Below are 26,941 nucleotides of genomic sequence, written 5' to 3' on the forward strand. Positions count from 1 at the left end.
AGAAAATGGATCTTTTTTTAGAAGTAGTTTATGTCATTCTTGTAAACTTCAGTAGGGATAAGGAATAGATCTTTTTGAGCTTGGGGGAAGTTCCGATTGTAGAGAAAGACCACATGCAAAGGTAACAAGATCCGCCCCTTGTCAGTAGAGCAAACGAAAGGGAAGTACTGACTGGTGCTGCTGGTGAAGTGGGAGGTGGTGCTTGTCAGTGTGATAACTTTGTATTTTTTATCCTCATCAAGGATAGATAAATTTCATTATTCCTAGAGATTATTCTGTAGGGGTTTTGTGCCTTTTTCCCCCCGTTAGCTCCATCAGCTTTATTGAAGGAAGAGCATAAGCCACCATGTATTTACTACTGCAAAAATATCTTGTAATAGAGATGAGGATGTCCAGGTATTTTTGTTGTAAGGTTTATATTGAATAGTTAAACTTTTGAAAAAGAGTGCTGTTATAAAAAGGTTAAGTAAAAAGTGCTCTTTTGTTACTATTTGTTTATGTTTTTATGCTGTTGACAAGTTTTAATTTCCTAAATTTTCATAGGGTTTTATGATTCTAAAAAAATAATCTGTGATTATGTTTGTAATTGGGATGAAATCTTTACTTTTGTTAAAACTGTTGATGTTATACTTGATAGTAAGTATGACTTTTGCTATCCATAAATACATGCTCTTAATAATTTTGTATCGCTTGGTAAAGCCCTGAGTGAAAAAGGTTTGGAAATACTTAGCTTTAATAGAAAAAGTGACGGTACAAGTGAATGAAATGAAGAATAGTGATGGTGAGGTGAGGAGGAGGGATTTCCTTGTTGACAAATACAGTTTGTCAAAACTCCTTTTTTGGTAGTGACCTATGAATAGCTTTTGTGTTGTCAAAATGTGGAACTAATCTTCTTCTGAACTGGTTTTAATAATTGTTTGGTTGTAATGCAGACTTCCCATGTTTTGCAACTGAGTTTTAATGCAGTACATCATTGTAAGAAATTCCAGATTCATTGAGAGATAGATAGATGACACCAGCAGCTTGTCCAGCTGCAGTCACTAAAGGTTGTGATCAGTTAAAAGCACAAAACCAGCCAAACTAGGAAACAGCAGGGCAAACTGTTACAATTTTTTTTTTTTGATCAGAGAAGTTTTCTGTACCGTGTTTCCTGAACTTGTATGATTCATGTACTGCAAGTCCTGAGCAACACGTTGTGTAGGTGTGTTAGAGGCCTAAATTAAGTGAAATTCTGGAAAGCATAGATTTTAGTTCTTAAAGCATGCTAGGCAGAGATTGATCAATGGACCCATAAGTTATTAAAGGAAACCAGGATAAAACCCAGAAGAATAAAATGAAAACATTGGAATATCTGTGTCATTTTAAAAAAATGCAAACAAAGAGCAAATCCCCCAAAAGCTTCCACTTCGTTCAGTTTGAAATAATGCTTAATTTCAAAATAAGCTCAAAGATTGTGACTTTGATTTAATTTGGAACTTGTTTGAGGAACTGCCAGAAAAACAATAGACATTCTTTTTATATTTCTGAGTGTTTATTCTTTCCCTTCTGGAAAAGGAAAACAGGTAATATGAGTGCCAGTTTGGTATACTGTAGTGGATGAAGTCAGCAGTCCAGCACTCAAGTGTAAAGTTAAATAACCATCGCACGTTCCTCCTCCTTGTGTACCAGTTTTCACAGAACCCTGTCAAACGTACAGTTCAAATGATTGTACAGGTTTTGATAAGCAGTGATGGCAGCAGTTCTAGAACAAGATAATGACAATCCCTACGTTATCTTGTGTAATAGTAATGACAGTAAGTCATGTGTAGATTTCTTCATGTTTTAATATCTATAAATATTTTCAAATTGTATATGGAATTGGAGTCACTGTTTCAGCTGGAAAATAATAGCCACATAGCACATAGATTTTGGAAGATAATGCCTTAAAAGTGGATTTTTTCAAATGATATCACTGTGAAGTCCTCACTATAGAAGTGCAAAGGCAGACTTAAACTTGGAGAAATACATATTGAATAACACCTAAAAGCAAGAGCAAATATTGATGTTGGTGCTAAGTAGAGTCTATCAATGTTAAAGGTCTCTCACGGGCATTGAATTGAATCCATATACTATTGAAAAAGAATGATTTCGGTTAACCTGTTGGGGACTTGAATTTATTGATCTAAGCCCCCAAGAATTTCCTATGTAAAATGTAAGCACTTGTGCTCATTACGCACTGGTATGTGTTTTGGGACCCATCTAGAAGAAAGCTGTAAAATGTTCTATGATGTTCATTTTGTTAGAAAACTAGATTTAACCCTAGCAGTTATGTTTGCGTACATTTTTCTAGCTTTAATTCCCTCTTACAGCCATATATATGTTGTAATGGTCACTCAGGTTATAAGTGACTTAGCTAATTGAAATTAGAATGGGGTGCGAGTGGTTTTGGAGAATTAATCAAGTGCAACGATTTGACAGTTATGTGAATAATTTTCAGGATTGATTCAGGTGGTTTTCCCTCAAGTGAGGAAGAGTCATATCCTAAAATTTCTTATTTTTCTTTTTTAACACTGTCTGTGAACTTTATATAGTATGGGAAGTTGTCAATTGTAACATATTTTTTGCTGTTCAAAATTTTCTATTATACAGCTGTAAATACATGACCAGGTTGAGTACAGTCTTCAGGTTGGTATCCTTCCAGAGAGAGATAATTTCATTACAGCAGTGCACTCTGAATTGATTTTTATGCCTGTTATGAGAGCTGCTGATGTGATGAGAACACCTTCTGACAGCCTGACATGTTTTGATAGGTGCTGAGGTAATTGTACAGATTTTTTTAATTAAGCAAAAATTGCAAGTGGTGTATTCTACAGAAGGCTAATCCCAATATCAAAGTTTAAATGTTAGTTTAGTCATTACTAAACGTGACCAATCTCTTCTTTTGTGCGTTTTTTGAAGTGTGATGTGAATTGGATGCTGAGGCTGGGCAGCTGTATTATGGGAATGTAAAGTTAGTCGTTGCCTGGCAGCTTGCAGGAAACATGTCTAAATATTTATTTCTGTGGATCTTTAAAGGAATGAGCTAACAAGCAGCTCTTCCTGTACATTTTGTTTTACATTTTAATGTCTTTATTATGTGAGGAATGTTTAATTGGTTTAGAATATTAAAACAAGGAATTACTACTTAAGCACTCCATTTTTGTTTTTCTTAGTTGTCAACCACTAAGCATCTATCAACAACTTAGCCAACCATCAATAATCAGTTATTCATATTTGCAGGCTTATTTATTCGTTCGTACAAAAGTTTCTTTGGCTAATCATACATCAGTTATGAGGAGTTGGTATCTCTTTTTGGAGACCTTAAGAAATAATTGCTATAATTATTCCTTTATATATTTACAATATTTATATAGTTATTTCAAAGGAACTAGTGAATCATTTGGGTTATTCTGTATTTTAAATCTCATACACCAGGCTGTATTTTTCAGAAAGTTTTTATATTTACTTTCATGCATCTTCCATTTGTTTGTATGTATATAATATATCTTATGTATCTGTGTATATATGCATGTAACTTTACATGACAAAGTGTTAAACTTTGTTTTCATAGCATTTTTCCTTCAGCCCAAGGAGCACTTGACATTATGTGCTAATTAAATTTGATTGCAGTCTTTTAAGTATCCTGAAGTTACAAATATGTAAAGATGACTTTGTTGAGTTAAATATAGCCACCAAGGGGCATGAAGAGTTTTTTTAAGAGCATATTGATAGAATCCACAGCAATTTAGAGCCAGAAACCAATTATAGGAAGAGCAAACGCTTTCGTTGCCCATTAGAGTGAAAAAGGGATGTAACTGTGTGCAGAAGTCACTGATACTGGGCATCTCAATTAAAAGGAGGTAGGAAACAAGCTTAAACACTGTTTCATGATAGGTCTGTTGAATTTGATGGGATTTGAGCGTGTGCTGAAAGTTTTCATGTTTTCCTGATGGGTCTAAGCTTAAATGTGTGCTCAGCATTAAGCATGTACTGGGGTTGTAGTTTGGCTTTTGTACATGTTAGGAACTTTTACAAAATCCTTCTTCTTGACCAAACTATATTATGTGTTTATGTAGCTACTACAGTGATTTTACAAAAAGATAGCTGTGACTACAGCCACGTTTTTCAAAGGTGATGATGAGGTGTTAATAGTAAATGAAATTATTTTACAGGATACTAAATTTTGCCAGCATGTAAATCTTATTTTAATGTATTGCAGCCTAGTTAGCCGTCTTTGGTGCCCTCTAGTGGTGTTCTTACATGCGTAAACCGTAGTGGAGATTACTAAAGGCTAGCTGCCCTATTTGCTTAATCTCGTTTAGTTTTTGCTTTATCAGCCTTCATCCCCTTTTTTCCTATGAATGTTAAAAATGCATCAGGAAAAATCCACTAGTCTTAATCACCTCGGCTCATTTGTTTCTATCACGATGTAGACTCGGGTGCAATGTGCAAGGCCGTCTTTTCTAAGCAAACTTCTCGTGGTGATGAGATCTTTTACATTACAAGCATATTATGAGGTCTTATAGGTTGTTTCTGCTGAAGTATTTTTGAATTTTTTGCCCTGATAATCAAGTCTCTGTGATTGCGTTTTGATGCTTTAAGGGTTGCTTTTGTTAATCTTCTAACTTATTTCAGTAAATAAGGAGATCCAAAGAGTTAGTCACATAGGGTTGCAGGGTATAGGCCTGGTTTTACTTGTACTTGCTTTATGTTACAATGTTGTGCAGTTTCTGCAGTTTATTGTCATTTCTGTAGCATTTCAAGATGAGAGTTCTACGTTCGTGCACTGTTTCTGTTGCTGTATATTGGTTCATCAGAAACCCCTGTCGAGTTTGGTGCTTATTACTTGTACATAAGAGAACAGCAGTTTAATTCCAGAGTTAGCTAATTTTATTGCTTGGTTCTTGGATCTGTTTTCATAAACAGTATGAGAACATGACACTTCAGCTTTAATACCTTATATTTTTTTCCTGGTTAAAATTGAGATTGTGTTTGGTTTTATTTAATCAGTGAGTTTACCTTTTTTAACAACAGATCAGAAGTTCTACATCAATATTTATGAACGGTAAAAAGAATTTGTATGAAAGAATCACTTCCATTTCATGTAAATGGGCACTTACATAACTTGGATCCACTGGATATTTTTATATAGTTATTTTTCCAGATCCAGTATAGTCTACTGCTGTATTAGCTAAATCTCGTACTTGTGAGAAATACTGCAATGATAGTTCTGGAAACAGTCTGGCTTAACCCACAAAATTAATTATTCTGGAGCATGCACAGGCCCTGGAAAAAGTTTTATATTCCTCTCTCTCAGTACATCACTCCTGATTTAGGAAAAATGCTATTGATCAGAATTCCTGTGTGCTTTCCTTTTTGGGACAACTAGTCTGTTAGTGCTGAGGTGGACTTTTGTGATCCTTAAGCCTTCTAGGTACTAGAAGGTAATTGTTCTCATTGCTGAGACGTAATAGGAAGACAAAGACTTTCGTCACTCTTATACTGGAAAGTACAGTGCCGCTTTTTTGGAACAAATCCAGATCCTTGATTTGTCTGAAGAAATAAAACATCATAGCAGGAAATATGACAGTGGTCACTTAAGACTCCATTTCATATTTCTTATTGTTAGCCATCGCTTTTTTCCCCATGAACTTCTAAAATAAAACTTTCAAGCTTCAGGAAAATGTTTCGTTTCTGATTTCAATTTTAGTGAGTTTAGGACCATATGCACTGCAAGTGGCTATTAGTATTAGTCAAGGAAATCTGTAAATCAAATGTAACTGTGCTTCAAACAGATTTCCCTGCCTGTGAGTTAGAGGTGGTGCGTTTGTAGTGCTTAATAGGAGAAATGGCAATATGTTGTGAGTCAGTTTTGTACTGTATTGCAGTACTGAAAGAAGCACTTGGAAATAACTCAGTTGTTCTGGCACTTTTAAAATGCAGTGCAAAAAGGCACTTTTGGCCTTTACTTTCTGAGTACCCTTGTTAGAAAGGGAAAAATACAACTCACAGAAAACACTGCATTTAGCAAGAAAATTTTAGGGGGAGGAAGTAAAGAAAATTAAAGTTGCCACCAGGAGGAGCAGTACCAAAATATTCTCATTTATTTACTGGCATAGTCCTCTTGTGCTGCAGCTGTAAACTGTCTGTGTCTTTGGGAATATAATTTTTTAAAGGGTAGAGTACTAAATACTGTGTTTTAGAATGCAAGTGAAAAACCCAGAGAGAATGCAAATGAAGAACTTTTACATTTTAAAAGATAACTTTTAAAAACATTTTATAAAATGTTTTACATTTCATGATTTTATACATTTTATAAAAGAACTTTATATTTTAAAATATTATAATCAGGAAAATAATGGTGCTTTTGACATTGGAAATTTTAATCACAGATTTAGGTCTGTATCCTGGTTTTAGTATGCTATGCTGTTAGCCAAAGTCTTGGAATTAAAATTAGATCTATCGGTGTGTCTCTTAGTTGAGACATAATAGAATTATTTTCAGGAGCTGTGTATCAGTATCACTATTAACCACAGTTTGCTGTATCTACTTTGATCAGCCATTAAAGAAACAGGCAGTCGGGCAACGTAGCTGGCTTGTGCACGTATGTCTATACTAGAGGCAAATTGTCTGCTGTGTCAGGGAATAACAGAAAAAGAAAGTTCAGTGAGAAACAGAAAGTGCCAGACCTTGTAGGGTTTTGAGGCTTGGGTTTATTTTTACTGGTCCTGACTTGTGTCCCCACACCTCCTGCCCTTATAAGTCTCTTCATAGTTAAAAAATTAAAATATATAAAGCCATACAAAGAAATAGGAAAAGGAAAATTTGTTGGTGGGTGAAATCTTGTTTTAATGTAATATGTAGCAACAAGCATGTTATTTGTAATGGGCAAATTAAAAAAAAAAAAAGAAGTGTTATGGTCTTTCAAGCTGTGTAGCTAGAATATCCCTAGAACCAGGGATAGAGTTCACTTATAAATGAATGCAAGTGAAGTCTTAACACAACAGAGGAAACGTATGGGTATATGGTTATAAAACTGGTGAAAGTATTTGTATTTAAAATATAAAAAATTGCCAGAGAGTGATTTCATAGTGATGGGTATTATTTCTTATATAATCAACAAGTACAATGTTTAAAATATTTTTTTCTTTTCTTCCCCACCCCACCTACCCCCCCACCCCCCTCAGGTAATAGATTTTACTCATATAGAAAATGTGTATCGTCTGTCATTCCTGAAATGCTGTGATGTTGTGTGTATAATCTAAATCAGATTTTGGAAAGCAGTGGGATTTCCCATGAATGTTTTCAAATATTGGTATTCCATATGGATTTTATAATTCATTAACTGGATTGTGATTAGTTCTCCACTTCACATTCCTGGCCCATTATTGTCACTGATTCAAAATGCTACTGTATCTCTTCATTATATTAGCTCCCCCACCCACTTAGTGGTTAAGTATGGGCTCTACAGATATTCTTTCTGCATAGTATCAACCAGTTATTTTGCTCCTCTTGTGACAGAGGTTTTTAAACAGAGCTGAATACTTGAAGTAAGCCAAGTTTATTTCCTGTTTCTGAGGTGAGCTTCCAAATAGCTAAATTGAACAGGGCTTTGTCATCAGAGTGCTGTGCATAATGTAAGATGCTGTGCGTGATACGTAGTTAAGGGTGACCAGCACAAATTCTTGGTGGTAGTCCATTGCAAAACAACTAAATAACTTTCTATAAGTTGTGGTACTGATTTTGGAACCCAGGGAGGTATAGCGGGTCATGAAAATAACTGAAATATTCAAAACTGGAGGCTGAAGCCAAGTGGGTTTGTGAGCCATGTTTCTGGTATATCCACCCTGTCATACATTTATGAAAAAGAAGAAAGATATTTTTATTCTCCCTTGATATGGAACTTTTTTAAATTTGTAATTTCTTTTAAAGTTTTAAACCTGGAAGTTAGCAGTACAACTAGGTCACGTGAAGATACAAAATAATGAATAAGCATCTAAACAATTGTTTCTTCAGGTTTTTTTTAAATGATTTGCTGCATTCTGGCAAATGTTTCTCCATAGGATGAAGATGAGCTGGACTCTCACACAATGGTGAAGACCAGTTCAGAGAGTGCTGGTACCATGAGGGCCACAAGCACGATGAGTGAAGGTGCTCAGACAATGATTGAACACAACAGTACTATGTTAGAATCGGACTTGGGGACCATGGTAATAAACAGCGACGATGATGAAGAGGAAGATGGGACCATGAAAAGTATGTTGTTAATTTTACTTTCCATTTATTTTAATAATGTAAAATGTATTCTCACACTGCATGAGAACGTTGTATCATCAGTGACTTTTAAGTGTCACGTTCTGTAGTTAAAACAGGGAGAGGAGTATTTGTGTCTCTAAATGCTCTCTATAGTTTGTAGAGAAAAAAGTGACTGTAGTAGGAGATTCAAAGCAGAAGCCTGGTTTTGGTGCTTTGCTAAGTCTCTCTCGAGGACTCTAAAATTAGCCTTCTGTGAATTCTCCTTCTACTGCTTGTCTGTTGCTTTTTGCCTGCTGTCCCACATACATTTGGACCAGTTCCTTGGAGCTAAACTGATGTGATTATGTGAGAAGCTGCTGCTTCTATGTCTCAGTGGTCCTGGGAACTCATTGTGACTCTCCATGGGTTCAGCAATCAGTACACATCTTGCTGCGAGATTGTTTTGTAACTCATGATCAATTAGCAGATTTTTATTTTATAACTAAGTTATTATTTGAACATTTGTTGGAATGTAATTCAATAATGCTTCATTTAAGGAAATGATCAAAAGATTGTTGAAACATAAGTAAAAAGTCCAAATTGACTTCAGCAGCATATGAGGGGAAAAAATTTGCAAATGTTTTAAACTATAAAATTATAAGTTGCACTGAAATATGGATAATACACGTTTGTTGAATAGTTAACTTACTTATGTGCTCATTGTTTGGCTGAAAACTACTGCGGAATGAGGCCCACTGAATATAATAGAATTATTTGCTTGAATGAGCAGCATCAATAGATGAATCTGACTCAAGCTGTAGGTGCCTGATTTCATGAGGCACAATGTAATGTTTAACTCCAGGCAGTTGTTGGGGGTAGGAAGGTAATATATAAAGCCAGTGTCTCAAAAGTGGAAATCAATGCCAAAGAAGTAATTGTAGAATGCTTTATAGCAAACATGAAGTTGCATTTGTGCTAGCACATACACATCTGATGTAATTTCTACAAGATTTAGTGGAAGTGCAAAGCAGGAATATGTTGTGGTTTAACGTACAGCAAATTGGAAGGAGGGAGGGAAGGAGGGCTTTTATTCATTTTGTTTGTTTGAGGGTTTTTTGTGGTTTGTTTTGTTGGGTGTTCTTTAGTGTTCTCAGCAATGATAGAAAACATACCTGTTGATTAGTGATTACTTTAAGCAGGATCATTGACCTTATGAAAACACTTTCTAAGTGCTTTAAATTGTTTTCATGCTGAAACAGAATGTTTGCCTGTTAAACTGTGAGGCTAATGAAGGGTTAGTACAAGTGGTCTCAAACTCATCAGTTTCAACAAGTTAAGGAAAGGATGAGTGATGCAAAAAAAGGGTAAGATATTACAAGCAAATTTGGAGTAAAAGATAATAAAGTAATTGTTAGGGTGGAAGTATTATGAAGTAGTATTTAGTGCAGTTTCTATGCAGCATGTCAAATCATTTTAGGCTTGATATTCAAGTTCTATATAAACAGTATACCAAATAGTACAACACTATCCATGTAGTTTTTTATGTGCTGAAAGGAAATACCTGTTAGTATGCCAAACAGATCAAACAAGTGGCATTAGGTTTGCACTGCAATCTCTTATCCAGTGGATCCTAATTGTCTGCTATGTTGCTGGAGACATTTTTGTGTACTGTTTTTTTGTATTGTTGTTTTCAATTTTTAATTGTTTGCAGTAACACCTGTAGTTAGAAAGGGAATTGCCTTTCTACACCTTGGCATTTAGTCAGTGTAATTCTTAAACCCATTATTCCTTCTTGTCAAACAAGAATATAGAATCCTTGGGCTTCCTTCCCCTCCCTCACCCCATAGGTGACTGTCTTGAGACTCATAACTCCAGCAAATAAGAGCCAGCAAACTGAAGGTAGCCTGATGGCAAGTGATGGTTTCGTCATTCATCTGGCAGGCAACAGGATTAGTTCCAGCACTTACTTGCTAAACTTTCATGTATTTTGCATTACACGCTCATCAATTAAAAATGAGAAATAATTCAAGAATGGGACCTCTAAATCTCTGAGCTGAAAATAAATACAAATCATGTCCACTGGAGCTGGGCCTCCTCTGGTTCTGTGATTCATGTGCTATTGGCTGAAACAGGAGCAATAGCAAGTGTCCTAAGTAAATGTCACCAGGAAGGAACATAAAAATCCTTGCTCTCCCTGGGAGGCAGACAGCAGTTTTGTGCTTTGTGCTTGACAAAGACACAAGATTTTGCAGATTGGTTGCTTTTTGGAGTGTACCTTTATAGGCAAGGTGGGCAGTTTTCTAGATGTTTGTGTGATTTGATTAAAATAAATCAGAACAGCTTAAAAGTGTTCTTCGATACTTGCAAGTAATAGAACATTGCAAGCAAGGAGCTTGAAGAAATAAGCATTTCATTTCCTTTCTAGAGACACAAAATATTTATGACAAACTTTTTTTTTTTAATTGCTCTTGTGTTTAGTTTCATGTTTTGTTTCCTTCTGCCTTTTGTTTCCCTGCTCAAGGACAAAATAAGAAACAATAATAAGTTTTTATTTATAAGTGCCCATGCTTAGAGGCTTCTGGGAGCCATGACAGAACGTAACTAGAACCATATTTTTTTTCACAAATAGGGAATTGTGCCCAGATAAAATTGGGATTTGGAACAAAAGAGGCCTGTCATCCTACCCCAATGTATAATATACAGCCTAGCAATAAACAACATTTATGCCTTCTTGCTTAGTATGCCTGTGCATGCTCTGAGCAGAGACTATGCAGTGTGTACCTGGAAGGAGGGAAGAAAATGCAGAATACAGAGAGGTGGGAGGACAGAGCTTAACTTTAGGAGCTTTAATGTGGAGTGGAAGAAAGAGTGGGATTGATGGAAGGTAGTAATAATTTTATTCAGTTGCCTGGATTGTACTTATTTTCATGTAGATGATTTTTCATATCTCAGTTCAGAGACCGGTGTCCAGACCAGCTTCCCCACATTCTCTTTGTGGCTTTTCAACAAGGCTTAGTCTTAGGGCCTTCTGGTGTGCCAAGAGTACTTCTGATTGCTCTCCTTTCTCCTTTTCATTAACGCTGCCCCCACTGCATATCTTTTTTTTCTTTTCCCCATTAAATCTATATTTGCAGTCTGCTTTGGGCTGGCAAACAAGAATTTGTCCCTTCTTGCCATTTGGACTTACTCTGAGTTTCTAACTGTTGCTTCAGACTTCAGCAAAGCTTTTAGATAGCTCATGGTTGGTAATTAATACAATAAAAGAAGAGAATAGTAAACTAATGAGTGCCATTTGACAGATAGAAAAGTGGTCAGGTTTTTGTTTTATTACTTTTTGATGTGTAAGACCTGAAATGCTCTAGGTTTGGTCAGTATCATTCTTAAACACATGCTTCCTTCTTATCAAACAGAAGAACAGAATCTTTGGGAAAGCAGACTTCTTCCTCTCCTTCCTCTCCCTAGGTGATTGTCTTGAGACCTGTAACTCTGGCGAACAAAACCTAGTGAACTGGAGGTAGCCTGATGGCAAGTGATGGTTTCATTATTCAGCTGGTGAGAGGCAGGCTTGGTTCCAGCACTTAGCACTGAACTTTCTTGTGTTATTGTATTATGGGATCCTTGATTACAGTGGGACGTACACCATGCTGCAGAACCTACATTTTGGAAGGAGGATTCATGAGTTGGTTTTATTTATTATTTTTTTATAGATTTCGGTGCATCCAGTGTGAGAGATTGTGCCATACTGTAGGTCAGTCTCCTCTGCGATAGTAGAGGTGGATGCTTGGGTAGTTCTGGAGTGATGCTTCATAACCCTTAGAAAGGCCTAGAGTCCCCACAGCTGGTTTTTCAACTGAAAGACAAAAGCTATTGATATGTGTTTTATAGCAAACTATGACCCAGGTCCTACAGGAATTCAGCAAGGAAGCTAATTATGGGTTAGTTTCAGTGGTGCTGTAGCCTGGCCATTGATATTTCATGAATGTAGTTTTGTTCAAGCATGTTTACTGTGCCTGTGTTTAGGCTGTTTCTTGATTCCACATGCAGGTGTCCTACTCCTGTATATATAGAAAGAGATCATAGGTGTTCCCAAGCCTATTCCGGTCCTCGAGCCCTCTCCTGTGATTGGTGATGAAGTTGTTCATTTATGCCACCAGTAGTAGTATGTTTTACAAATGGGAATTTTTTTCAAAGAAAAACATCATGTTGGCAATTCTGCTTCAAGAGCTGTGGCACAATGTTAGCTTGACATGGGTTTTCTTTGTTTTGCTGAAAGCAGAAATGAAGTATAACTCAGCTGGAATGAGCTAATGGGTTTATAATAGTAGTGTCATTGAATATTTTTTCCTTTTTTCCAGAAGGTGGAAAAATGGAATGAAAGTTATTAAACCAGTTTTACAAGGCTCGTTCTCAGGAAGCAATGCCATGTTTTGTGCAGGAAACTCTTTTTGCCATTAAAAATTATTTAAATTTGAGTTCATAGTCTTTAAAAGAAAAACTTTGAAGGCTTCAGCTGGTTGAAAAATATGTGGATTTTGCATTTAAATGTCTGTTGCAATTATTTCTGGTAAATAGGTATATTATAAACAAACAAAAGACTGAATGAGGCCTAAATTTGAATGAAGACTCGGGTGTGTAAGTCACTGTGATGTGAAAACTGCAAACTTAGTAACCACTTTGTTACATAGCTCTCTGTAGTCAAACATTTGTTAGATACGTCCTTTGGTAGATTCCCAGCTGCTGTGGGCTAAAGAACTAGTGATCTAGTTTCTGCTGATACCTCTTTGCAATTCAGAAACTAAGTAGACTGGCCTCTAATTCTCTGAGGTGGTTGTCTCATAGGCATGTATTAGCAGCAGAACTTGTCACAATTTCTGCTTAAAATATGGCTGAAGGAGGTGGCTGTGGCACTGTTCTGCATAGTAGTTTGCTGTTAAGTGCACTGGCCTGGAGATTGAGGTCAAAATTCTAGGCTCTCTTCAACCTTATTATATGCACAGCTCCTGTTTCCCATTTTCCAGGAGAATTACTGCCACTGTGTTGTAGGCTACCTTGTGTGGTGAGAAAGTAGTGGTAAGAATGTATGAAATAGAAAGCCTTAGTAGTATATGTTGTTGTGTAATCTGTTGTAGCCTTTGTAGTAGAGGCAGTAGTCCAAAGAAGGCTAAAAGCTGTTTGCAGTACAGCTTCTCACTCTAATACTGACAAAGCAAAGTATTTTGAGGGAATAAAGCTACTGACAGGATCTTCACAGGAGCACTGCAGACAGGAGAGCCTTATCCCTAGTTTCACTGAAGAGGCAGCAGCTGGAAATGTTCCCCAATTGCATGGCAGATGGAGATCCCCAGGATGGGGAAGGATGTGGAAGTTTGTGGCTCTTGGCAAAAGGAGGAAAGGGCTCCTCTGTAAATTTGCAGCAGTGGAGGGGGTCCAGTGCCCTGGCAGCAACAGAGCAAGAGAAAAATTTAGAGACTTCCCATAGGAAACTGAAAAAACAACAACCCACAACCCCAAACCTCAAACAAACAAACAAAATGCCATCACCACCACTTGTCCCCTCCCAGGAAACTGTAGTGAGAGACTCCCTTCTGTAGGAGATGGACACCCTTATCTGCTGACTTTACTTGCTATCTAGGAAGAGTTATTTCTTGCCCAGGGGCCAGCCCCACAATGCTGAAAGGCTGCCAAGGCTTGTCCAGTGCTTAGACTATTGTCTCCTGCTGCCTGTCCATGTGGGCGCGTGTGCCAATGATACTCTGAGGAGACCTTGAGAGTGACCTCAAGAGTAACTCTAGGGTTGTGTGGATGTTCTTGATCAGGGTGATGAAAGGGAAGCCTTGGAGGAATGGATGAATCCTATGGGTCAACACTTGGTTGTGCCTCTAGTGTTGTTGGCAGAGGTTTGACTTTTATGACCATGGGACCCTCTTGGAGGATCACACACTGCTGTGGAGAGAGGGGTTCCACCTGACAACGTCAGGCAAGAGTGTTTTTGGTCCACAAGTTGGCTCTGAGTTAGCCAGACCAGTATGGGGGAACATATGCGTGGCTTAGCCCAATGTAGAATATAAAAACTTAACAACAGCAGAACTTTTTAACATTTAAAATAAATTTAATATTAATATAATAGGTTTCTTTTGGAAATACATGACTACAAAAGCATTCTTCTTTATGGTTTACGTCAATTGAATTTGAATTTGATCAAAACATACGTTAGAATGTAATGTGCTTGCCTTCTTATTTTGAAATGTGCGTTTGGGTTTATTGGTTTTAGTTATGATATGTTTTTGAAACAGTGTAATAGAGTTGGTGTTTTGTTATGTCATTGCATCATTTATCTAGCATGCTTTTTGGAAGAAATTCTCTTAGGTAACTGTTTGGGGACACCCCCATTATAGTATTCTTATCGGGGGCATTGCTGAGGTAGAATGTATGTTTTCAGTGTCCATGGTGGTCTCTGCATTCCATAACTTTCCAGCAGTTTCTCAGACCGCTGTTATTGCGGCTTTTTTCCTAATCTTGAAGTCCTGCAGTGGTCAAGGATAGGGATGACAGAAGAGACTGATATTCTTAAATGTTGAAGCTGTTGCAGACATTTTTAAACGTGAACATCTCTTGTTGGGAAGCAAAGAAAAATTAGAAGAACTGGAAAATCCAGATCCTCCTAGAATGGAAGAGTATTACACAACAGGTTTTCAGTGCAGGTGTGGAGTGATACTGATTGTGCTGCAGATTTTTTGGGGCAAAGAGATAGCTTGTGTGAAAAGTAACTTCCTGGACAGTTGAGTGAATTGATTGTTCTTAAAGGAATCTTTATATATTGTATTTTCAAATTTCTTAGTTCTTGAAAGACAGTTGACAGGATATCGTTATTTGGTTGTTCCTGACAGTTAGAAAAAGTCCTTTCAGACTAAAATGATCTTCTAATAACTTTACATTTTGCAAAAAGAAGCTCAACCTGCATCGGTCTACTCTGGCATATAAAGAGCCTGAGTCTTTTATAAAGTCAATACAAAAGAGGTAGGAGCCTTCACAAGGCCTTTAAACTAGTAAGTGTTAACCTATCCCATTATTCATGAAATATTAACTAAACATGTAGGTTAACTAGAAATCTAAAAAAAGACTATTTTTTTGCATTTCTTTGTAAAAATAAAATAAACCCTTAAAAATAAATCTTTGAGTAAATTCCCCACCCCCCCACCCCCCCTTTTTTTTTTTTAATACATTGAGGAAAAAACCAAACCCGGAATAGCTGTGTCCCGTCATTTTCCAGGCATATTATTACTGGTTTTGTGTGTGAGTTTTTGTATTTGCAGTGAAGGTAAGCAGCTCTTGATCTTTTAAATGGGTTAACTAACTGTATACTAAATTTGAATTGTAAATTAGTTCTAAATTCTTACTTATCAAAACAAATAGAAGTCCAAAAAGTGTAAAATAAATATGCTTTGCTCATTTTGGAGTAATTTCAGTCCTGTTGACCTGCTTTCCTTAACATGCATTCAATAGCAAAGCATTTGGGGGGGTTGGTTTGTGTTACTTATGTAGGTAGTCTTCTATTACATGTATAAGGAAGATATTTACCAATAGCTCTAAAACTTAAGAGCAGTACTTGGAATATCTGTAGTGGTTTCTGTTTCATGAGAGGAGGGGAGACTGTCTTGTAATGGGCCAACATTTTGGTACTTAGAGTTTCTAACAGACACTGGTAATCTTGTTTATAAGTGTATCTCAAGGGTGAAACATAAGTACAACTGTCTCAGCAGGAGAAAAAAATTGGCTGTGAAAGGCCAGCAATGTGGTGTCCTATCTTCTTGGTACAAATAGTTTCAGGGTTTTGGGGCAGTAATCAATAAGTAAGAAAAAGCTTATGCTAAGAAAACGCATTGTATTTCTGTTCTTAATCCACTTCCTTTTCAAAATATATATTTTGTTAAAGTTTAGATTCTTCCATTTTTGCCCTTTAGTGCTTATTTCTGTAGTTATTTGTCATCCATGCTGTTTACTTCTCATCCCTTCCTCTGTCTCAGCCTCAAGTGATCCAGAAACCTCATTCAAGTGATCTTGAGTTCAGTGGGGGCAAACTTGGGAGTTTCTGGAGAAAAGAGGTGTCTGCTGTGTGGTCTCTTAAATTCAACTTGGATTTTAGTTCACTGCATGCTTTTGTTATGGTCGTGATTGTCATTAATTAAAAGATGGTAAGTAACAATAAGCATGATCTGGGATTAGAAAATAATATTAGAAAAGAACATGGCAACAACTGAGAAAAATCAGCTAAAAAAACTGTGAGGAGAAGGTACGTATGGAAACATGGCAGACTGAACGGAGGAATCATTGTGGAGCTGGAGAGAAGCAACTGGAGGCAAGTGCAGTAAAGCCTAGAACAAGATAGTAGAACAACACGTTAAAAAAGCCAGAAGAAATCTTACTAGAACAAAATAATGTAGAAAAAGCAGAAAGAAAAGAACAAGTAAATCAAGATGCTATAAAAGATGGCAGTACAAAAAAAAAGCATGAATGAAAAAAAAATAGGCCTCTATTAATCGTGCAGCAAAATCAGAATGAATTAAAAAATCTTGAGAGGGGGAATGGGAGGAGGTGATGAAATAAGAGGTGAAAGGGGCCCGGGTGGGACACACCACCTCACTTAATAAATTAATGAAAACAAATGTAAAGCCAGATAAGATGATCAGCCAGTCCTAGTGATCATGTTAAACACAAGCTCAAATGATGTTTCCAGTGGGTTACCTTTTCACTTGTTTTAACAAGTAGTTCAAATAAAAATTCCCAATTATTTTATTATGCTTATAATCAAAACCCATAATGTTCTCTGTGGGCTGTGTTTGGAGTTTTTTGTTTGTTTGTTTTTTCCCTAGCTTAGTTATTTATATCTCTCATCCTGTTTCATTTTTTGCTTGTGGAAATGTAGTTCATATTTCTCTCTGTAGAATGTGTTATACTGCAAGCAAGTACACATTACATGAATCGGTGTTATGCAGAATATAGTTTCTGAGGTGACAGTTATGTAGAACTACTAAAGCATTTCTTAGGTTTTATTTCTTGTTCTATTTAGTAATGATTATGCTTGGAAATTCACAGATGAAAACAAATTTTAGTCATTTAGGGTTGTAGATAATTTTTTTTTTTACTTTTAGTTTCATGAAAAGGATAGTATAACAGGAGCTCATGCTGATCTTTATCTGCTTTGTAAAGCTGTTGCAGCTGTGCAGATGATGACAAAAATTCCCCAGGGTTTCCACACCATGGAGATAGGGTGTTTTGCAGCCGTCTGTAGACTGTGATCCCATAATTTGCTGAGACTTGTCATCGGCAATGAATTTGATTAAGCAGTATCTAGACAACAGTTTGTGTGATGATTTTTTTTTATGTTCTTTTTCTAAATAATTTTTAAATTGCACCTTCGGTGAAACTGATGGAATCCTGTTGCTTTCCTACAAGTGCCTGTGGACCAGGCTGTGCAGTTAGGGACATTCAGCACCCAAAGGGATGCTTAGCACCTTGTGTTATTTGGTCTCTATAACAACAAATAGATATCACATGATGTAACTTCTAATATTATTTGTGTGTGCAACTCTGAAATGTCTTGAACATTTCTCCACATTGTATCTTGCTACAAAAAATAATCATTCTTCGGCTATGAACTTTTATGCCAAAGATCCTCAGGGGAAAAATGGAGGCTTGCACCACATACAGATGACTGTATTGGTTTCTGTAAAATCCAAGAAAATTAATAAATAGATTTTATTTTATAGTGCAGTAAATGTTTAAATATTTCTAATTTCTTTTTTCTTTTTTTCTTTTAACAAGGAAATGCTACTTCACCGCAAGTTCAAAGACCTTCTTTCATGGACTACTTTGATAAACAAGATTCCAAGAACAAAAGCCCTGAAAACTGTAATCAGAACATGCATGAACCTTACCACATATCCAAAAACGTTTTCCCTGATAACTGGAAAGTCCCTCAAGATGGAGACTTTGATTTTGTAAGTACATTTTTATTGTTTAATTTCTTGCATGCTGTTTATGTTTGCCAAAAATAGTTAATCCCTTTTTATAACTGTGTTCATACAAGTAAAATAAGTAAACTTTCATGAATACCATTGAATTATCTAATCTTAATGTCTCATCCTGGTTGTTGAAATAAGTGCATTTGCTTAATGCAGGACCTTTTTAATGAAGAGTGGTATGACGTAAAGAATATACTTATTTGTAACTGCTTTTTAAAAGTATTTTTCGTTCTTTTAAATTTATATGTTATATCCACCTTAAAATTTGATCCAGTTCCATTTAAAAATAAATAAATTGCTACAGGCATGGAATATTGTCATGTTTGCTGAGTATCTCGGTAAAATGGTAAGCATTTCAAACTGGATTGGAGCCATGTAATCAATCTCCTTGGAGATGGTTAAGATCACCCTACTGTTTTGCACAGGCTAGCTTGTTGGTACTATTCCAATAGTGAACATCTCTCTACATAGACTGGCATTAAATAGAATTATTCTATCTGTTTTAGGGTGGGGCTTTTCCCCCCTCCAAAATGTGTGTAGTTTATTTCTTTTTGCCTATGTTGCAAATTATGACAGGGCAAAAAGAAAATGCTTCTAAGTTACAAGTTGCTGTTAAAGTAAATAATTACTATGTAGAGACTTGTAGATGATTATACCTGTTTTTCAGCTTTGTTATTTTTTAAACATGTTTGAATGAAAGAATTCATTTTAGCTGTTGTAGATTAAACATGTTCTTAACTACAGTGCAGTAGCTAAATATGATCACATGGCATCTTTTTGAAAGTACACTTGGGATTTGGAGAAAAATGTTGTGTTTAATTTTAGGTGACAGCTGTAGGTGTGGGATTTTTTTCCCAGCTTCCACTTACTGCATTTCTACATAAAGCTGACTCTTAAATTTAAGCTACTGGAGTAAAGCCAGTTACATAGCACAGTACAAGCTGTTACTGCTGGAGAGTTTTGATTAAGTTGGATTTTCGTTTGGGTGGGGTTTTTTTTTGTAGGCGCTATTATTATTTTTTTTACCATAAAATGCAACAAGTCATCATCCTGATAACTGACTAACAAAATAATTGTTTGTACTATTCACTGGAAAATAAGTGACTGTTGTTTAAATGGGGTTATTATAGTGTCAATAAAATTGCCTTTAGAACAATTTAAAATTAATCATCTTTTCCATTACTCGTTAAGAAATGCAATAAAAATGGTACTTTTTGTAAAAGCTAAGATCCTGATTCTATAAGTGCTTATTTGTGAATAATCTGTACATGGATAATGCTGTGGAATTTGTTGACATTGCTTGTACATATGAAGTTGCCGCCTTGAAATAGGAATTTGTCCTAGAACCAAACCTGAGGCATTCTGATCTTCAGAAACTTAACTGCTCTCTGTGCTGTAGGCACACCTTGCTAGTGGTCTTAGACTGGCAAGTCAAAGACTTCAGCATCCCAGATTCATAGAATGGTTCGGGTTGGAAGTGACTTTTAAAGGTCATCTAGGCCAGTTTCACTAGTTGCTCAAAGCCCTGTCCAGCCTGACCTTGAACAGTTCCAGTGACAGGGCATCCACAGCTTGTCAGGGCAACCTGTTCTGGTGTCTCGTGGAGGTTAAGTGATGTGCAGTTTGTCCTTGACTTTCTAAAAATGCAGTGTTATAAGGCTTGTTGGTACAAAATGATTCTGATGGAGGACCAAAGAGGATTAAGGAAAAAAAGTGAATTGATATTTGCACGGGCAATTTATTTAGTGAGGTTGGGGTGGGGATGTGGAATTTTGTTTTAAGCATGACAAACCCCAAATACTTCCATAGATAATTCAGCCTAAGAAAGAGTTTAGGGAGACTCTTCAATAATGGATGTATCACTTCAGCATAGTACGCTCAAGAATACATTTCTCTGAAGCACCTGGTACCAGCTGAGGTCACACAAGATTTTGGCTTTAATGGCCTGCTCGTTTGAACCATAGGCAATTATTATTTATTTATATATTCTAGAAGCACTTCTATTTATATTTTAGACAGTGAGTAGCAATATTGTTATGTGGCCTGCAAGAGACTTTCTGAAAGGATAAATCAGTGGGCAGCATGCATAATATATTGTCTACTCTTTGTGAGATCAACATGAATGTTTTCCGTTGCTGACATGAAGTCTATAAATGATTCATAAAAGGAATAAATAATGGAAACTTTTTGTACTAAATAATTCCATTCTGTTTTGTTTGGAATTAGCCTTAATGGCATCTGGAAAGGGATCCTAACAGTTAATGCTGACGGTCATAATTTTATTTAAGGAAAGGATTGTTACACTAGAACTGAAATATAAATGATCAAAATCTGACATAATGGTAGTATATTCTAATAGTACTCCAACTTTCTGTGTGGAAGAGGAGGGTTGCTGTGTAAACTGGAGGTCACCAAACTAATTTGCTGGATTATACCATTATCCTTACTTATCTGTATGCCTTTGTAAGCTGTACATAGCATTCTGGTGCTAGCAGCCATTACACGCTTTACTTGTGACCCAGAGCAGAATGACAGTGCCATGCTAAGAGGTATTTAAGTGTATCAGATGGAAAGACTTAGAAGTTTATTAGCATAAGTATCTGTTACAGCATAAACGAGAGAAGCAGAAATGCCATTAAGGTGGGAGGGAGAAGGGAAAAGGAAGAAAAACCAGTCCTTATATAAATCCCAGCAACTAATCAGTTTGCTTATTTCTATGACCTGCAGAACCGGGAGCTAATTCTTGTAGCCAGATTGTATATTTACTTTAGGTTGCAGTGGTATTTTATCCTATTCCTAGTATATTTTACTGTGTGATAAAACAATGCACATTTAAACAAATACTATACAAATACATGTAATACAGATACAGCAGTTAGTCTTACACACTTGCTGATGTTTTTAGGTAATGTAAATAAATGGTACAGGAAACTTTTCACATGAGGTGGATAAATGAATGTGTAAAATAATGCAAAATGAACTTAGCACTAGGTTTGGTTTTAAAGTTTTTGCGTGGGCATAGTTTTCTGCCCTGGCATAAATGTTTTGAGAATTCCTTGCCAATGAAAATAGAAGACTTTTCCAAGAAAACAAGATGCTTTGGTCATCAACCTGATCTTTAAAAAAAGTAATTTTAGCAGCATTTTTGCTTCTGTAAGTGCATATTTATGCGCTTTTTTTTTTCCACTGTTGATGTACATCTGTTTTGAATGTCAAGAGCTGATCTTACTACTTTTTCACTAATGCCATATGGGAATTTGAGCTCCATCTCTGACTGTTGGTCCTATGAGCCTTCAGTTCTGTGACCCATCTGTGCTGGTTATTGATGTACCATTTATGACTTGATGAGAAAAAATTGCCACAGCAGATCTTCAAGTTTTACGTTGTATTGAATCAGGTACATGGCAAATAACTTTTAACTAGAGTTAATTCTGGTACTGTATATTAATCTTGAATATTATGTTACTCCAGATTTACCCTGTTATGTATGTTTCAGGACTAACATGCTGGGTTTTGTGCATAAGGGTGGTTTTTTTCTTCCAAAAGCAAGAAGAGATGTAGGATAAAAACCAAAAAAAACCCCAAACCATCAACAGCCAAAACCAAAAAATCACAAACATTTTTTTAATGTTGTCTCTTCTGTGACTAGGCATTTGTATAAGGTTGCTTTTTTATTTTTTTTTTTATTTGTGGGGTTTTTTTGTGGGTTTTTTTGTTGGTGTGGGGTTTTTTTTTGTTATTATCTGGTTTTGTTGTCTCGGTATAAATTCTGAAAACCAAAAGTAGGGGTCTTTTACATCAGTGGATCTTAATGAAATGTATTTCTGGGGAAGTACTTCTAAATGTTTTAGTTTTGTGTCTTTTGATTTCAGCCTTGGAAATGGAAGTGTTGAAGCCATGATTTGATATAAATCAAAACCAAAAAACAAACTAGTGTTTATTCAAACTTCAGCTTTTATATTAAAATTTGAATACATATTTCACACTCATGGATTTTTGTTTTCAGTTAATTCTTTGAGACTATAGGCAATTGTTTTACACATTTTCATTATTTTTAAGGGGCATGCAGCAGATGGCAAAACTAAAGCAACAATATTTTAGCCCTGATCCTGATGTGAATAAAACCCTGATGTTTTATTCACAACAAACTTTGATGCCAGTAAGTCTAGTCAACAAGATAGTACTTATTGTGAGGAAAAGCGGCATAATGTATGTGAATAAATAAAGATGCAGTAAAGCTATATAATGCAAGGCTATGATATTCATAGAAACGTTAATGATGTATGGTATAAGCAGCTTTTCATAATAAAGATTAACTTTTTAATGGACCAGCTTTTTTGACTTAGCTTACAAGTCAACAGTTTGGATCAGAGTACCGAATTTAGAGCAAATGATGTGTGTGTTTTGACCATCTAAGGGACAAACAACCTTTAAAGAACAGTTGTTTTTTTTATAGGTATTATGTATTCATATGACCATGTTGCTGTTAAGATAGCTTTGTTCTTTCCATGGGGAATGTTCAATGTGATCTATGTACGTGTTGGAGAGAGCTGTGTATTAAATGAGCAGTATAACTGCAAGGTGTTGAAGCAGCTTGCTCAAATTTCTTCTTGTTTTTCACAGTTGAGGATTTTGTGATATTTTATGTTAGCATTTATCACATTTTTGTGGGCATTATAGAAGGTTCTTTTCACCAAAAAAGATGAACTTTTAATAAGCAAGAAGTGCCTGAAATTTTTGTTGTGGGGGGGGGGGGGGAAAGGTAAATCTTAGCTTGCTAGATTGATGTATGATGTGTACATGATACATAGGTTAAATAACCTGCTGCTTACATTTTTACTGTATCATGATATTTTGCATCTCATTAAGATGCAAAACTGCTCTGTAAATCCTTCTGCCCCTTAGTAAAGTGTGTTAGCGTGGGACATGATGTTAACAAAGGATTTACATGAACTGTAATGAAGTAGTATCTAATTGATGTTAACCTGTGAATTAATGTGACTCAGAATGAGTTGCTAAACTTCATTTGCACTGATTGAATATATTAATTGATTTTAAATGAGTAATTTACTTTTTGTTATGAGATGATAAAATGTAAAAAGGCAAATTTATTTATTATAGCAATGCTAGGGTAATGATTTCTGTCTTTAGCAGAATTATTTCCAAACAGGAATGGTATCCAGATTGTTAAATATTAAACAGTGAACATGTAGATCATGTTTTGCAGTAACTGCAGTATCATGTTTAAGTATATGCGTTTTGGGTGATTTAAAGATTCTGGAATAGCAACAAAAATTTAAAAAGCCATCTGTTATGCTAGGCAGAATATTTCACTGGGTCTCAAACAGAACAAATATGTTAGAATATAATCATTGTGAAATAATAGCATTGCAGATACTGAGCACTTCAGTTAATATTTGTAAATGTGTAATGTGACAAATGATTCAGTAAAAAAATAAATACCACAAAATGACTCAAGACCACATAGAATTTAATTAAAACGTCAGTAATAAAGTTAGGCAGAGTCAGCCTCATTTGAAGTACTACTTTGTCCATAACCTTGGCTGGGTTTACTCTGACTTTAAGCAGCAAATCAGTTTGTTTAGTACAGTGTTCTTTATAATTAAAGGGAATGAATGTATTTAATCTATTTTCAGTCATTTCAGATTTCTCTCTAAGTTGAAAATTTAAAATGAAGTATTAACATATATTAATTTTGCTTTATTTTTAATTAGTTCCTTGAATATCATTAAGCATTTCCCGATACTGACAGGAAAAATGTTTTCTTAACTAAGCAAATACGAAACTTAGGTTTCTGGGTTTGCATGGGCTGTATGCATATGAAAGAAACAGAAGTATTGCCAGTCCGCATGCAGAATTTCATTCACTTCTGTTCAGACATGGCTAACAGAGGAGAGAGACTGTAAAATGAATCTATGCTTTATGGAGCTCATTTTGCGAGGACAGTGTGAACCTCAGCAGTGAAGGTTTTCTGTACCTCTTATAATAGGAGGCTTTTACAGAAGCTTCTTGTGTGTTGAGGAGTAGTTTAAAAAAATGAAAGCTGTCAGGTTAATTCAGTGGAAGAGAGATTCGTATTAGGAGTCCACTGTGGATGGTTTGCAGGTCATGGCTGTGGTTTATTGGGCTTATCATTTGGCTGTTCAGGCAGGCAGTAAGAGAGGTTGTGCCAGCCTGACATATGAGCTAAAAGTGTGGTATTGGTTGTGGGGGTTTTGAGTTTGTTTGGGGGGGTGGAGGGAGATTTGTTTTTTGAGGGGGGGTGTTGTGGTGTCTTTTTTTTGTTGTTGTTTTTTTTTTCCTCTCCATTAGGTAAAGAGACCGGACCAACCTATTACACTGTGGGTTTTTTTGTTGTGTGTGTTTTGGTTTTGTTTTTGGTTTTTTTTACCGTCTGATTTACCATCAGATTTAACTAAATCCTGTTTGTATATTCTGACCACAAAAGGACACTTATTTTTCTTGCAGTGTGTGGGGGGAATACACTACCTGAGCAGAGTGTTTCTCCGAATGGTATTGAATATAGGATCCTCTCTCTTTGATTATGTCCCTTTGCCTATTAGTATAGAAGTGAAAAATTGAAAATCAAGCCTAGTAATTTGGTCTTATTTTTAACTAAATTGTTTAGGCTGTAAACAGAATCAATCCTTTCTGTTTATCTTAAATTGTAGGTTTACTTTAAAGCTGTTACTCTGATCGCTGAGAGACATTCATATGGAAGTGCCAGTGCTGCACTTGTGCGGTTTTGTAAGGTGGATCATGCTATCTGACTAAGATTATATGAATTCTTTTTCCTAAAAAAGCACAGAAAGCACTCTTCTAGGCCAGAAAACTTTTTGTGTTTTTACAAATACAAAAACAGAATTCAAGATTTTTACTTATCATTGAGATGTACTCTGAAGATAAGACAAGAGCTCAGGCTTGAATTGCAGCAGTTTATTTGAAGCTACGTAGTAAGAAGAACGCCTAATAGGATAACAATGTATGACAGCAGATTGCCTCAGAGGGTTGCTAAAGTTGCTGCTATTGTGAGCGGTGAAGACCTGGTTAGATAAACACGTCAGGAACAGTTTTGGTGGAGTTGATCCCACTTGGAGCAGAGGGTCGTCATAGGTGACCTCCTCCTGTAAATGTTTCCGATGGCCTTATATCCTGTGGGTTTTTCAGCTACTGCTGATGGCTAATGTTTGTAATCATAAAAGGTGTTGAGAACACATAGGTCTTACAAGCTCAAGCTCTCAAAAATAGTGACATACTTAATTCGTTTATTAGCACCATCAGTATTTTGGGTAACCTTGACAATTTTTGCAATTAGCAATTAACTGTTATTTCCAAACATGAGTCTGCCTCTGGAAAATTTCAGCCAAGATTTGGTCAGTAAAACTTAACCATGTTTTCTCTCCCAAAAGTTTAAAGTGTCCCTGCTGTCTTATTTTATCATGTCGAATAGCTTCAATATGCAATGTGTTTTTTAATGGCAAAATAGTTTCAAGTTAGAAGACACTTAAAACTTATATTTCAGCTGACTTTCAATTCTTAGTATAAAGTGAAGAATGAAGCTGCTTCACTCTAAAGAATTTAAATGCTTGCATCATCTAATCCCCTTCTTTTTTTCTTGTTAGCTGAGATGGAGAGACTGAAGTGTAGCTCCAGTGTATATATTCAGTTATACAGGAGGTCTGTAATTTGTGCATAGTTCAAGGAGAACAAATGCAAGAAATCAGTGAAGCTGATGAGCTGGGGCAGCGTTGCTGCTTTAAAGTAACATCTTGTTACCTTAGTAACCAGTTGTCTGTACTAATATACCTCTTTGAGATCATTGTGTAATAGCAAAGTAATGTGTATAGCCTCGAAAGAACTTTGAATTACTTGGAAAAAACAGTTGTGGCCGAACAACTTTGAGATGATCCTTTTTTGTCCATCAAGCCAATTCAGTTTCAGGTCTCTATTCTGTTTTCCTTTACAAAAAAAAAAGGGGGGGGGGGGGGAATTAAACTATGTTTAATCCACATAGTTTCCATGTTGCATAATCACTGTTAATCTCAAGACAGCATGTCATCTTTGTGTGTAATGTCTAATCCCCAAACTGAGTGCTGACACCAAGGGGTGCATGTCCTACTTCAGGGTTTCAGCAGAGTTCTTTGAAATCATCTCTATGACAGTATCATGCAAATTTACCACCAAGAAACAAAATCTGTTCTCCTACTCTTTGCTATGGTGATTAATGGTAATGAAAGGAAGTAAAAATAAAACTTGCCTCAGGAGAGTGGGCGACTGGAATTTTTCAAGACCATTTTAAGTTAATTCTTGTAACTCCTTAGTTTTGAAGAGGATTTCCTTCCTCTTTGGTAAAACGAACAATGGATGTTTTTGGGGTTTAGCTTTTTTTACAAACACCCCCCACCTCCCCTTTTCTTTTATTAATTTTTACTGGACTCAAATAGGAGTGTGAGAAATTGTCAGATAGGAGTCTAGCAATTTAACAAGAAAATTTTTGGATTAGTTCAGTGTCTGTGTGGCTAACTCTAATCAAAAAGCTTGTATTAGATTTCTGTGCCTCATGTTTTGATCAGCAGCCAATAAGTACCATGTGCAGACTTATATATTAGGCATAGATGTTAACAATATTTCATAAACAAAATACT

The 26,941-nt window shown here is 36.0% G+C and overlaps 1 protein-coding gene across 4 annotated transcripts in view; it reads left to right on the forward strand.

Moving 5' to 3' along the window:
* Positions 1–26,941, forward strand: part of STK3 (serine/threonine kinase 3) — a 139,503-nt gene that overhangs the window by 72,977 nt on the left and 39,585 nt on the right. For all 4 annotated transcript variants that reach the window (XM_037379955.1, XM_037379957.1, XM_037379954.1 and 1 more), the window contains exons 9-10: positions 8,082–8,274; positions 18,076–18,251. In XM_037379955.1, the coding sequence (XP_037235852.1) occupies positions 8,082–8,274; positions 18,076–18,251 (369 nt within the window). The remainder of the gene's footprint in view (positions 1–8,081; positions 8,275–18,075; positions 18,252–26,941) is intronic.

This window comes from Falco rusticolus, chromosome 3, assembly GCF_015220075.1.
Source record: "Falco rusticolus isolate bFalRus1 chromosome 3, bFalRus1.pri, whole genome shotgun sequence".
In the NCBI taxonomy this organism is placed as follows: Eukaryota; Metazoa; Chordata; class Aves; order Falconiformes; family Falconidae; genus Falco; species Falco rusticolus.